General features: G+C 43.2%; 1 protein-coding gene across 4 annotated transcripts in view; it reads right to left on the bottom strand.

Moving 5' to 3' along the window:
- The window catches only part of VAC14 (VAC14 component of PIKFYVE complex), a 1,500,963-nt gene that overhangs the window by 1,244,360 nt on the left and 243,979 nt on the right, over positions 1–12,624 (bottom strand). For all 4 annotated transcript variants that reach the window (XM_085639779.1, XM_085639781.1, XM_085639778.1 and 1 more), the window contains exon 4: positions 8,399–8,566. In XM_085639779.1, coding sequence (XP_085495905.1) covers positions 8,399–8,566 — 168 coding nt within the window. The remainder of the gene's footprint in view (positions 1–8,398; positions 8,567–12,624) is intronic.

The following is a 12,624-nucleotide window of genomic DNA, read 5'->3' as shown; positions in this document are numbered from 1 at the left end:
TCTTTGAGCAGCTAGCTGGCTGACATGAATAAGAATTATTTATTTATTTATCTCACTTGTAAAGCGCACTGTCACCTAACAGGCATCCTGGCGCTGACAATCAAGAGTGCACAATTTGTGGATAAGAAGGAGCCCTTGTGGGTTTCCGTGAGTCAGATCAGATTCTCTTGAAGAGTTCCTTTGTCTCTGAGCCCTGCTTAACACATGTGTACAGGAGGAGCCCTATATTCATGTCCTCAATGTTTGAGACAAAAAATACTCATTGATTTCTGAACGAGAGTAAAAGCGTTAAGGTAACATGTCGTTCCTGCTTATATTTTGCATGCTTTACATAATCCTGCATTCCCTATGAGTATTTGCTTTTCCCAGAATGTTGTTACTTTTTTCAGGCATTGCATAATTTGAAATGAGTCACATCCAGGTGCTTATAATGGGGCAGAATTGGGTTGTACGTGAAGACAGTGCGAGTTTCACTCAGTGGGGCAGAAGGGTGTTCGGTGGGGATAGGATGTGGCATTATGGCCAGAGCTACCAAATTTGGAACTGGGGAACCTGGTTCAGCCTTCATGCCTTGTCCATCAGACCCCTCCTGAGGGAGCACCCTTGATAGACTTTAGAAGGCCCCACTAGACCTTAGAAGCCCTGGTCTCTTAGCACCAGCAGGTGAACCCTACCGGTGGCCAGTTGGGTAAACTTGAAGCCCTGTCCACCACAATTCATACCGAAGTTCACCACCAGTCTTGCGGGCAGGTCTACAAAGCAGCACACCCTAGAGCAGCAGTGGCTTTGTCACGCAGTAGTTTTCCTGCAATAATAAAAGTCTCCCACACAACCCCCACGGTTTTTGACGCATTCATAGATTTACAAGGACTTGTAATCCTGGGAATGCGGCAAAATCTTGCGCTGGCCCAGAGGAGGCATAACTAGGAGAAATATCTTTATTTCTCCTTGCTTTTTCCTCTTTCAAACTGTGCTTTATTCTGCAGCCCACATAGAAAGATGAAAAAGCCTCTCAAGATTGTTTTTATACAGGAAGGTGCCCCTTCCTGCACAAAAACAATCCTGCACGCAAAGGAGGCACCCTTGCACCATGGGGCAAGTGTGCCTGCGTTGAAGCTAGGCTGTCGAAATGGCGCCAGTGCAGGGTGAAAAGACCGGAATGCACCATATTGGATAAATACGGCACATTCCCGCCCTTTCCCTGTGACGCAGGGCAGCGCAGCAAAGTAACTTGCTGTGCTGCCCTGCGCCACCATTCCCATAAATATGTCCCTAAGCTCACAAATAGTAAATTGACCACACTAATTATCTGTGTAAGAGCATGTATTGATAAACACAATGAGCCACTGACCTTTTTCTTGGACCTTGTTGAGTTGCCAAGCACAGCAGCAGATCTAATCTTAGATACCTTACTTGCATGCTTAGAGAGACACGGTTTTACTGATGAGTATTTAAAAAGTCATTTGGATCAGCTTGTAACAGATGGTGCTTCCAATATGATAGGTAGGAAATCCGGTGTGGCAACTCTTCTGAAACTGAAATATCCACAGTTGAGTGTATGGCACTGTGCTAACCACAAGCTGGAGCTTGCTGTGGGTGATATTTGTAAAGAAGTCGCAGGCATTAATCAGCTCAAATTTTTTTTTTTATAAACTATATACCACCTACCATACCTCTCCGAAAAATCAGAGAGAGCTTGGGGAATGTGCTCTGGAGGTAGAAGTAAGACTTCTGGCAATTGGAAAGGTGCTAGATATACGTTGGGTGTCCTCAAGTGAAAGATCTGTGAGAGCTGTTTGGAATAACTACAAAGGACTTAATAAACATTTCATGGAATCTTCCGAAGACTCAACGAGGAGTGACATTGAGCAGAGGAAATATGCTGGTTTAAACCGTTTATTAACCTCCCTGGTGTTTGTTGAAAATATGGGCATTTTATATGATGCTCTCACAGAATTGGGTGACCTATCCAGAAGGCTGCAGCGGCGTGATATGACCATATATGAGGCCGATCGTTCAATACAGATGCAGATTTTAGTGTTTGAATCAATGGCTGATGCACCTGGGCCCTTTGTTTGCTACAACTGCATTAGATGCTGCTGAACGGATGCAGTTTGCTGGTGTAGGACTGCAACAGAACAAAGGCTGTGTTAGCATCAATAGGGCACAGTTCTTTAGGAGCTTAGCAAATAACCTGCGAAAAAGGATGACAATGTCTAATGCATCAAATGTTTCTAGATGCACAACCACAAACAATGATGAGATAGAATACAAAGAGTTAGTACATAGAATGAAACTCCTACAACCAGTTTATTGGCCAGATCCAGTAGACATCTTATACGGTGAGGGAGAATTACTAAACCTTTGTAGCAGATTGCATGTATTTGATACCAGGCAGTACATCCTTGGTTTCAGAGAGTACAAACAAAATAAAAATTGCATCTTTGAAAGCCTGAAACCATTAATGCACATTATAAACACCTTTTGTACCTCAACTGCTGAATGTGAACGGGGCTTTAGTGTAATGAATGATGTGCTCACACCACTGCGGAACAGAATATCAATCAATCGTCTGTCTTCTACAATGTTCATAAATATCGTGGGGCCACCTGTCATAGAATTTAAACCTGAATTTTATGTTCAGAAATGGTTAGAAAAAGGGAGGAGAAGTGCAGATGAAAGAAACTGCATGGCTCGGAGACAAATGGCTTATGATTCCACTTATAAGCGTATTTGGAATATTCTGTGATTGGAAACATGTCCCACATTGTAAATGAATTAAATATAAACAACTTATATATTAAACCTCAAATAAACATGTTTATTGATTCTTTGAATTAAATAACGTTATAAGCTGTAACTGGTCAGTGAAATGCCAAACGTTCAAAAATTGGTATGTTTTGCTATTTCTAGCCACACCTCCGATTCCGCCCACTAATCCAATCCTTGGGTTATTCCCGCCCCCTGAGTCTCCGCCCACAGTTCCCCTACTTTTTTTCCCCCACTTCGACCACTGGGCCTACTTCACTACTGTTTCAACTAAAATAATATTACTGAGGTTCTAATTGGAGATATTAAGCTGAAATGTCCTATGAATTTAATCGTGTTGGTGTATATATGAACAGTTTGAACTTGTTGAATATGGTTTAAACAAATAATACTCAAATGAATGAGCTAATTAAGTCATTTATATAAAAAGATAAATTTAAAACCGATTCCTCTAAATAAAAAAATAAAAAATCTTTGGGATCTTTCTATTCTTGTATATTGTTTATTATGGTTACTGATTTGTTTGCACCCAGATTATGCTCTAATTAAATAGAAGCTTGCTACTGGTTTTTTCACACAAAGCCTACTTCACTACTGGCAGCTTGAGGGTCGTTTCGGGCCTAGGCTGTCACCCTCTTTGCCTGCCTTAACCTCTGGGCTCACGGAATTGGAGAGGCCCAGGGGCTGACTGGGCCTGGATCTTCCTGGCGACATCAGGTGGCGGGTGGCAAAGTAGCGCTGAGGCAGTGGGCGCGTGCTGCGAACTGTGCTGATCCGGCCCGGGGGTCACATAAGGCCCAGGCCACTCCTCTCCTCTCACGAAAATCGTCTGCACAGTCTTAGATCTCGGCTGGAACCTGACTGCCCCCTCGCTGGCCTGGAGCACTTCGCTGCGCTGGCCCTTTTGGGGACATTTCGCTTACCGGACTGTTGCTCAGGGTTGAGGGACAACCCCTGGGGCAAAGCCTGGTATCACTTCTGGTCCCACTGAAACAATCTGGCCCCCTTTCCCCCTCAGGAACAACAAAAGAGCATTCCTCACATGGTGATCAGCAGAGACAATTGGGGGCTACAGGACTCCCTGTAGCCCCCAATTGCACATCCATATTGCAGCGGGTGTTTAGAAGGGGCTTCACAGATCTGCTGTGGCTCACTCATAACCCACTAGTCTGTGGATAGTTTACCTTGGAGTGTTCCAGTTGGGCCTGGAGCGCAGGCACCTCCCTCAGTACTCGGGTGCTTGCGAGTGACGGCGGCAACCTGCCATCTACTCACAGCGGATAGTATCACCACACCAGCTGCTCTTTATGCCTTGTGGGCAGCAGCTAGTTATGGGTTGTCTTCGCTCCACTAACAACCAGGATGGCCCTCATCAGAGCGAGGCCGGGGGGACGTCTGGTGGAGTGGAGTAGTCCTCAGAATCAAGCTGATCAGACCTCCGGCTAAACTGGACTCAGTGCTGGCTGCGGTGGAGCGGATAGGCACAGCTTAGGATCAAACCTGTACCTCTCTTGAAGGCAGAATGGACAAGATCACCTCTGACTTCATGCTCCTGCGCGCAGATCATCAAAAGCTCTCTGAACGCATGCAAGGAGCAGAGATTACATTAGCGGAATTGCAGCCCAAAGCCCGCAATCACACTGCAACTCAGCAGTATCTACTCGACCGGGTCTGCACACTAGAAGAGAAACTGGACGACGTGCGAGTAATAGGCCTTCCGAAGGGAACAGAGGGATGGGACGCGGTGAAGTATGCGGAAACCCGGTTGAAGGAGCTACTCCCACCGGGGACACTCTCCCCACAGTTTGTTGTTGAGCGGGCACACAGGGTCGCTGCTCAAAAACCACTTCCCTGTGCTAACACACGTCCTTTTCTGATCCACCTGCTAAACTTTCGGGACCAAGATGCGGTACTGAGAGAGGTGGGGAGATCCCCAGGTCCCACGGTACAAAATGTCTCGGTTTCCCTTTTCCTGGACTACACAGCTCAGGTTCAGAGGAGGCGCACCAGTTTGGGAGCAGTGAGGCAGCAGTTAAGAGCTCAAAATCTACGATACTCTCTGCTATTCCCAGCCCGCCTTAACCCCTTCAGTGCCACGCCCTTTCACCGCCCTGTGCCGGGCGTTGCATTAGCGGGCGGGGTTCATGACGAGATAGTCTCGTCATGGGCACAGCGCAACCGCGCTCCATGACGAGACCATCTCGTCATGGGCACTGAAGCGGTTAAGGTCATTGACCGTCATTCACAATGGCACTGCTCGGTTCTTCGACTCTCCCTCCGATGCTTGGAACTGGATGGAGGAAAATAGACTAGCAACAACATCTAGAACTCAGGAAGATCCCTCGTCACAGAAGAGGTAAAGGCGCAGACGTCGGAGGGGCAGGGGCGGAAGATCGCAGAGACGGATCTCACCAATCAACGCACCTGACCCAGAACTGATCCTATCGGAGCGCCAGGACGCAATACATATTGCATCTACCCTTCAATCAGCTAGATCGCCTTCGGAGTCTGCTTCATCGCCTCCCAGTTCCAAAGGGGATGCCGATTCCTTGCAGGCTTGGTCCGCCAGTTCGAACTCTCCTCGCCCTCCAGTCTTTACGCCTCAAACATCTGATGATCTTGTTTAACAGCACAGCTGCAGTGGGGAGCACAGCTGTAGTGGGTAGCCAGATGGCTAGCTTCACGTCACCTGTCAGACACAGCCACGCTGCAGCCACTCTACTCTACATGTTTCACCCTAGCACAAAGCCCAGGAATGCGGTCTCTCTGCTACTTTCCATTGCATACAAATGTTACCACAGAAGCCTATACATCACCTGTAGCATCACGCCGTATGCCCCGGCAATTCCTCTACTGGGAAAACCAAGGGGTGGGTCGCTTATCACAGCAGCGGAGTTGCGCAGATGGGAGGCAGCAAACATCCATGACACAAGGGACCTTTTTAGGGACGGCGCTTTAATCCCATATGCGGATCTCATCTTGGAGGACAGTTTATCCCCTAGGCATTTCCTATTACACCGTGCGCTCATAGCTTCACTTTCATCAAGGTGGGGTAGCTTAGCAACAAAGCCTCCCACACATCACCTAATGCAGTACTTGCATGTAATGGGCTCAGGGGGACACGTGATACGTTGGTTTGCTTTGTTCCTCCGTCAGCACACTGCGATCCCACTAATTTCCCTGAGACAGCATTGGGAGGAGGACCTAGGGCGGGTCCTGTCAGAGAAGGAATGGGTGGCGATGCTGGAAAGCCCGACATGTGTCCCTCGTAACCAGCGCTTTCGGTAGATTCAATACTTCATTCTACATCGTGCATATCGCTCCTCCGCCCAGATAAACAAGTATTTACACCGCATTGATTCCGAATGCCCCAGATGCCGTCTGCCCGACGCAGATTTACTGCATATGCTTTGGCATTGCCCTGCCCTGGGAGGGTACTGGACTGACATAGCGACCACTTTAGCCCGTTGTACCAAGCAGGACATCTCTTTTCATTGGGAGGTGTACATATTAAACTTTGTAAGAGGGGCAGGAAACACAAGATCACCTCCGATTCTTGGACCCGGGCCTGGTCACAGCGAAGCACCTGATTACTAAAAGATGGAAAGCGCCTAAGGCACCTCATGCATTGGTCTGGCATTGATCCTTGCTCAACTGGGCCAGGGCAGAGGGGGGGGGGGCCTGTACAGGGAGGACCTGCAAGGGCTTCGCAAGTTTCCCCAGGCTATCTACTGGGGGACCATTGTAAACGCATTGCAGCAAGATAGATACACCCACCGAGAACACACAGCGGGAGTCAGAGGCCTAATCAACTCTGATGCCACATACAGCTGTAACCGCTACAATGCCCCCTGTAGGATGGCTCCCCTCAATCTCTACTCAGCCAGGCGTATCATAGGACCCTACTGCACACTACAAGCAGTTACTCACCTGATGCCACATCTTGAGGCCTTAGGTCACAAGCAGTTACCCCCTCCCCTTTGTAGAGTTATTTTGTCCTCATTTTGTTGTACCCTCTTAAGCAGTTACCCCCTCCCCTTTGTAGAGTTATTTTGTCCTCATTTTGTTGTACCCTCTGTCCACTGTTCATACATGCACTGCCCCACACATAGATCAGCGATGAACAGCACAACTGGATGGCTGAGTATACACTGGCGTCTTCACTCAAGTGCCCTAATGATGCTGACATTTTCGAATCCCACATGTTGGTCATATTACACACATGCTGTCACCACCGTGTTCACAGCATATGATTTGTTATTGTATTTTCTACTGAAATACGGTGTTGTTGATCTATTGCTGTACTGCATCGTTAAAATTGTAAATGACAATAAAAAGATTTAAACAAAAAAGTGACTGTCACCATAATCAACTCATTCCTGATATATGGGGCATAATCTTTCTCCCAAAGGAAAAAAAGTGGAACATTATACCCCGCTGAAGTAAATGTCAAACGCCCAATCAAATGCTGAACTCAAGTCAACCAACATGTTGGCAGAACCAAAACCCCTCTCTCAGTAGTGATTCTGAAAGCTCTTTTACGTTGGCCACTTAGTGTCTGGGGATGGATACTCGTTGACGCTAGATCTAAAAAGACATTTGGTTCTTACAGCACGAGGAATAGTTCAATCAATCGCATTTACCCATCTAGCTAGGTTGTTGTTTCAGTGCACTGCTGCACTTCATATTAATACTCTTTTAACAACAGTACTAAATACACCTGACCATAGATAACCTCAGAAGACATTCGGATATCCACCCTAGAATCTCAAGCTGCTATTATCCTGGAAGGTTTGTGGCTGTTCTAAAATTCAATCCTTGCATATTTTTGCTTTCATTAATTAGACGATCTGCAAATATTATGATTCCTGGTCCATCACTGCTCTTGAATTAGTCCCTGGGTGAAATGAAGGTCCAGACAGCATGATCTCATAACCCACGTACCACCCTGCTGTACAAACTCAATATAACGTCTTGAAGGGCTCCCTGAAGTAATGCATGCTTCTCAAAATATCTCCAGGGACAAAAGAGAATCACGTTCACAGAGAGGGATCACGGCGATGTTCGTATGCTCTTCAAATTCACTTAAGTCTCCTTAATGCCCTGTCCCAACAAACTGAGTGAACAACTCTGCAAACAGGATGGCATAAAAGTTCTAGGAGCACAACTGTTTAAAGGACGTGGCAAATGAAATTGTCAATCCAGATTTCATCAAGAGGAACGAACGGATAAATAAACCATAAGTGCTCTTTATAACTGTAACGGCAAAATACCAAAGCAGTGTGTAGTGATGGTCAGAATGAGGTTTCCCACTTCTAAATTGACACGGGTTGTCCAAAACTGAATGGAAAGCACGGTCTTCCTATCAAGGAGAGAAAGGGAAACCCTAATGCTGTCTTCCTTCAGTCCCACATGAATCAGTTATTGATGGATAAAAGTGTTGATTCTTGTATCTGATGAACCGCAACTCCAGTAAATGAGTCAAGGTCAAGATTTACATCTGCATTGTGGCTAACAGTTTAAACAATATTATGACATAATTAGCTCCCCAGCTATTTTATTTTAAAACTTTTGAAGGTTACAAAGCGTAGTGTGCTATAGACTGCCCACACACATCCACAATACTCACCTTACTAAGGCCATCAAACAGCACATTGAAGTGTGGCAAGACTGAACCCCGTGCCACCTTGACGATGTTGTAAAGGGCCTCACAGGCATAATAACGTAATCGGCTGTCGGCATCATTAAAGCAGGTCAAAACTGGCTCAATTAATTCTTTTAGATATAGCCCAGAGTCCTGTAAATGAATAATAGATCAAAAGAGGTTAGATGCTAAGATTCTGCATTTGAATTCAATAATTAAAAAAAATTAAGAGAAAATAGAGAGAAACAGAAAAACTGATTAAGCAACATTCTACAAATCAATGATTATTTTTTTAAAGAAATTACCCAGAAAATCTTAGCCTTTTATCTGTGGACTGATTTAGCTAAGTTGTTTAATTTTGAAAAATATGAGTAAAGCAATGGTTCATAAGGGCTAATCAGGTAGAACTGTTCTAAATTTGTAAGTTCAGAAGCGCTACTATGGCAGGACTTGTTGTCTACAACAGATCACTAATTTAGGTTGAGTGGTTTCAATGGAAGCAAAAAACATAACCACACACATCACCTTTCATGAGTGAATATTCAAAGTTATATTTCAAAGTACAAAAATAGCAGAAATGTACTTTTGGGATTATATAAACTTTGCGTGAAGATGCTGTGCTCAGGTGATTGAAATCGGATATTAACAAGGTGATTTAAAAACAGTGGTTTAATATGTTAAAAATGGTTTGGCTGAAAAGTCTTTAAGCCTGTGAACAATGCAGACTTATGTTAATTAACAATTAATGATTGTGGAATTACAGTTCAAACATAGAAATGTGGTTGTTTTGACCTGTGAAGTATCAGATACTGGTATCTTCTTCAGGCCAGGATAACAAGGTAATTTTTGTAACAACTGACGAACATCAAAGCACTTGTAACTTCGAGTCCCGAAGGACGTAAGCCTGAAATGTCTGAGGTCAATAATTCTCTCACACAGTTTATCAGGTGCGTTGCTCAAAAGAATAATAATAATGGTGGAAAGATTTGAAGTATTAAGAGAATTAGGAGGAAAAAAACTGTGAAACATACCAGGCAGCTTCCTGGTGCTTTAATTTACTTTGAAAGGACATCCAAAAAGAATCCATAAGTTGCCAAAAAGAACAAATAATGTATCACCAAAAGGGCTTTAAATAGAAAAAGTGGAATACAATAAGATTACTTTAAAAGTAGAAAACCATTAACATTTTAATAAAAGATTATACACAACAGCACAATACAAAAAAGGAAATAGACAAATTGTACAATATCAACCTATGGCAGCCTCTTGTAAGAAAGACAACCTAGCTTAACATATGAAGGACAATAAACAGAAAATGGGTAAATGGGACAGTCAAGAAGGAAAACGTAAGAACTGAGGAAGATGTAAGCCAATGATTATTGGATAAGTTACTTATTTTTAGATAGTTCGAAAGACATATGTCCATACAAACACAATACAAATGATTTAAAACAGCATTTGTAACCCATGAAAAATGATAGACAATGAATAAAATGTAAATCAATTAAAACAGTATACGTTTTAAAAAGCAACCAGTCACTGTCTTAATGTCCATTTCATGGCTACCCAAATAAAAAGAACATTGGCAACCATCCTGATACCATACTTAACAAGCAGAGGCAATGTATCCCAAATTTAAGCCTGGAAATCTCTGGACAAAAGAGTAACAAATGACACGATTTAGTAGACATTTTTTAAAAGAACAAGTGTTCTTTGTATATTCAAAAATAGCATTCAGTAATGTGTAAGAGAGGCACGGCATTAAACCCATTTAGTTAATCAAGCGTCGCATTAACTTATCAGACACATTACCAAAGTACCATTCCAACATTGAGTCTTAGTTGAATGCATTGTAAATGCTCCTTTGTTCAGCATATCCAAAATCACATATAAAAAAATATGGTGTTTCAAAATAACCCTAATTAGAGTTGAATATCGAGATTGAGACCTGAAAAGAGAAATAAGTTGCTATTTAATAATTAGCACAGGCATTTAGAGCTTGCTTCTTCTTAGACCTAGCACAGGGCAAGTCACTTTCAAAAGATTGCCTGGAGACACAAGCCATATATTGAGGGAGCATTTTCTCTAAAAGCCGACTGAGAAAGCCTGTCAGGCCAAGGTCCAATCTTAACCTTTGATACTAGCTGTCATGCACCGCTATAAAGCTTTCATCAGACATTTCTTTTTCAATTTCTAAAAATTAATGGATGGATCCAAAATGAGAGCTGCATTACAATACAGTATAAGAAAAACTGGTCCCAGTACATAACAGAATGTACAAGTAACATTGATAAACATTTAGACAAACACTGAAGAAAGTTCTAGTGGTATTTTAATCACACTGAACAAGCATAGGCATGTAGCCAATTCAAATCTTTAGATACAATTATTAACAAAGATTACTGAATGTGCCCCGAAGAGGGGAGAAAAAGGGGGGGGGGGGGGAGAGATTTGGTGAGGTTAGTGATTAGGTGTGGACTTTCAGGGAAGAAGTGAAAACGATAATATATCCACTTAGACACAATCAAATTGGTTGGCATTATTCAATTAATACCATATATTGCATGTTGAATCCATCATAAAATACAATGTAGACACAATTTGAACAACGCCATGTACAACAAGAAATCACAGTGCACCATGTACTAGTGATGGTACTGGCAGTGTTGTGATGTCGACGTTTCGACCCCTTGATAGTTGTAGGTGTACGTTTAGACCTTACAGAGTGGGGTCTTCCTCAGGACTACAGTGTAAGTGGTAGGGCGGGGGGAGGAGGGCACCTACAACGAAAACCAAATAAAACAAATATAAGGATAGTTGGACTCAATTTGTGAGGACATAATAAATCCAAAGGTTCAAAAAGATTACCGTATCAAACAGCAAGGTTCTGTGGCGCATTGAATCGTCAAAGAACAGGGGTAAGAAATCTCCCAGCGGTGGATGCGTCAGAGAGTGAAAGTCACCTAAAAAGATTAAGGTGATCATTATTTTAGCAGTCTCCCAGAGTTAAGAGAACAGTAAAATTAGTGTAATGAATTACTGGAAACTTACTATATGTCAAAGACACGAATCCATTATCATATAATCCAAAAGGCCGTATCAATATAGCCTGGATGAAACCGTGGCCGCTAATCCACGTGTCGGGGTACAGAAAAACGGGGCTGTGCCTCCACTGATTATTCACCAAAGGATGAATCTAGACACAAGAGAAAAAAGAAATCGAAGCTATGGACCCTGCAGCCAAATTTTAAAAAAATCACGGGAGGATAGTGGGAGAATGACAGTAAAAGACTAATGCGTTCTACCCTTTTAAGAACAAAATTCAAACAATAGTCACAAAGTAGCGTTATAGTCTCGGAGACTAGCGTGGCCCCAATTAATAATAAACCTGATCGTAATGCAAAAAAGGGGCTGTGTCAGTACCCAAATTTCGCTCCGGTAAGGGTCCCGGTGTCATAACAGTATACTAAAGGCCTCTTGAGACTTAGCAAAGGATACTAGAGTGCGGTATTGCGGAGGAGCGGTACTCACCCTCAACGTCAAACCTCACTTCGTAACTGAGAAAGGCAGCGCGCGGACGGCCCGTTACTAAGCCTATTTAACGGGAAACGTGCAAAAAGACACGTGTCTCCCGTTCCCGTGCTGCAGCTAGATGCCAGTAAGGCATCATGATGGAAAAAAGACTCGTACCTCGCATTGGACACAAAGGAAGATTATTCAATTGTGAAGTTAATTTAGTTGTGACCTTGCTGAGGAAACACTTTAAAATAGTTAATAAATAAAATAAAGCCTGAAAAGTGAATGGATGCAAAGCTCGATTCCAGCATAACTAATTACATTTGAAAGCATCCGTATAACGTTGCAATGTGCAAATAAAAAGTGGAATCGGGCACATATTCAGATCCTAGAGGAGAATCCTGGTGGTTTACATACTGAGAACCTTACTAGTGCATTTTATTTAAGTTGACAAGCTGTCGATTTTGAACATGTTCTATGGTTAAACAACAGTAAATAGCATGGCAATCAATTTCAAAAGCGTATTTGAACAATCTAAAAGACATTCATCAAACAGGTTGTTGACACAGATAACAGGTGAATGAAAACGCATTGTCAAGGTACCATGGCCTATAGTTGTACATAAAAAAACACAACTTATATAATGAATGTACCAAAAACTCATGATGTATGTACGTATCAAGAGAAAGGAGTTA

This window comes from Triturus cristatus, chromosome 12 (assembly GCF_964204655.1).
Source record: "Triturus cristatus chromosome 12, aTriCri1.1, whole genome shotgun sequence".
NCBI lineage: Eukaryota > Metazoa > Chordata > Amphibia > Caudata > Salamandridae > Triturus > Triturus cristatus.
Note: the sequence above shows the minus strand (reverse complement) of the source record. Positions and strands in the feature narration are given on the sequence as shown.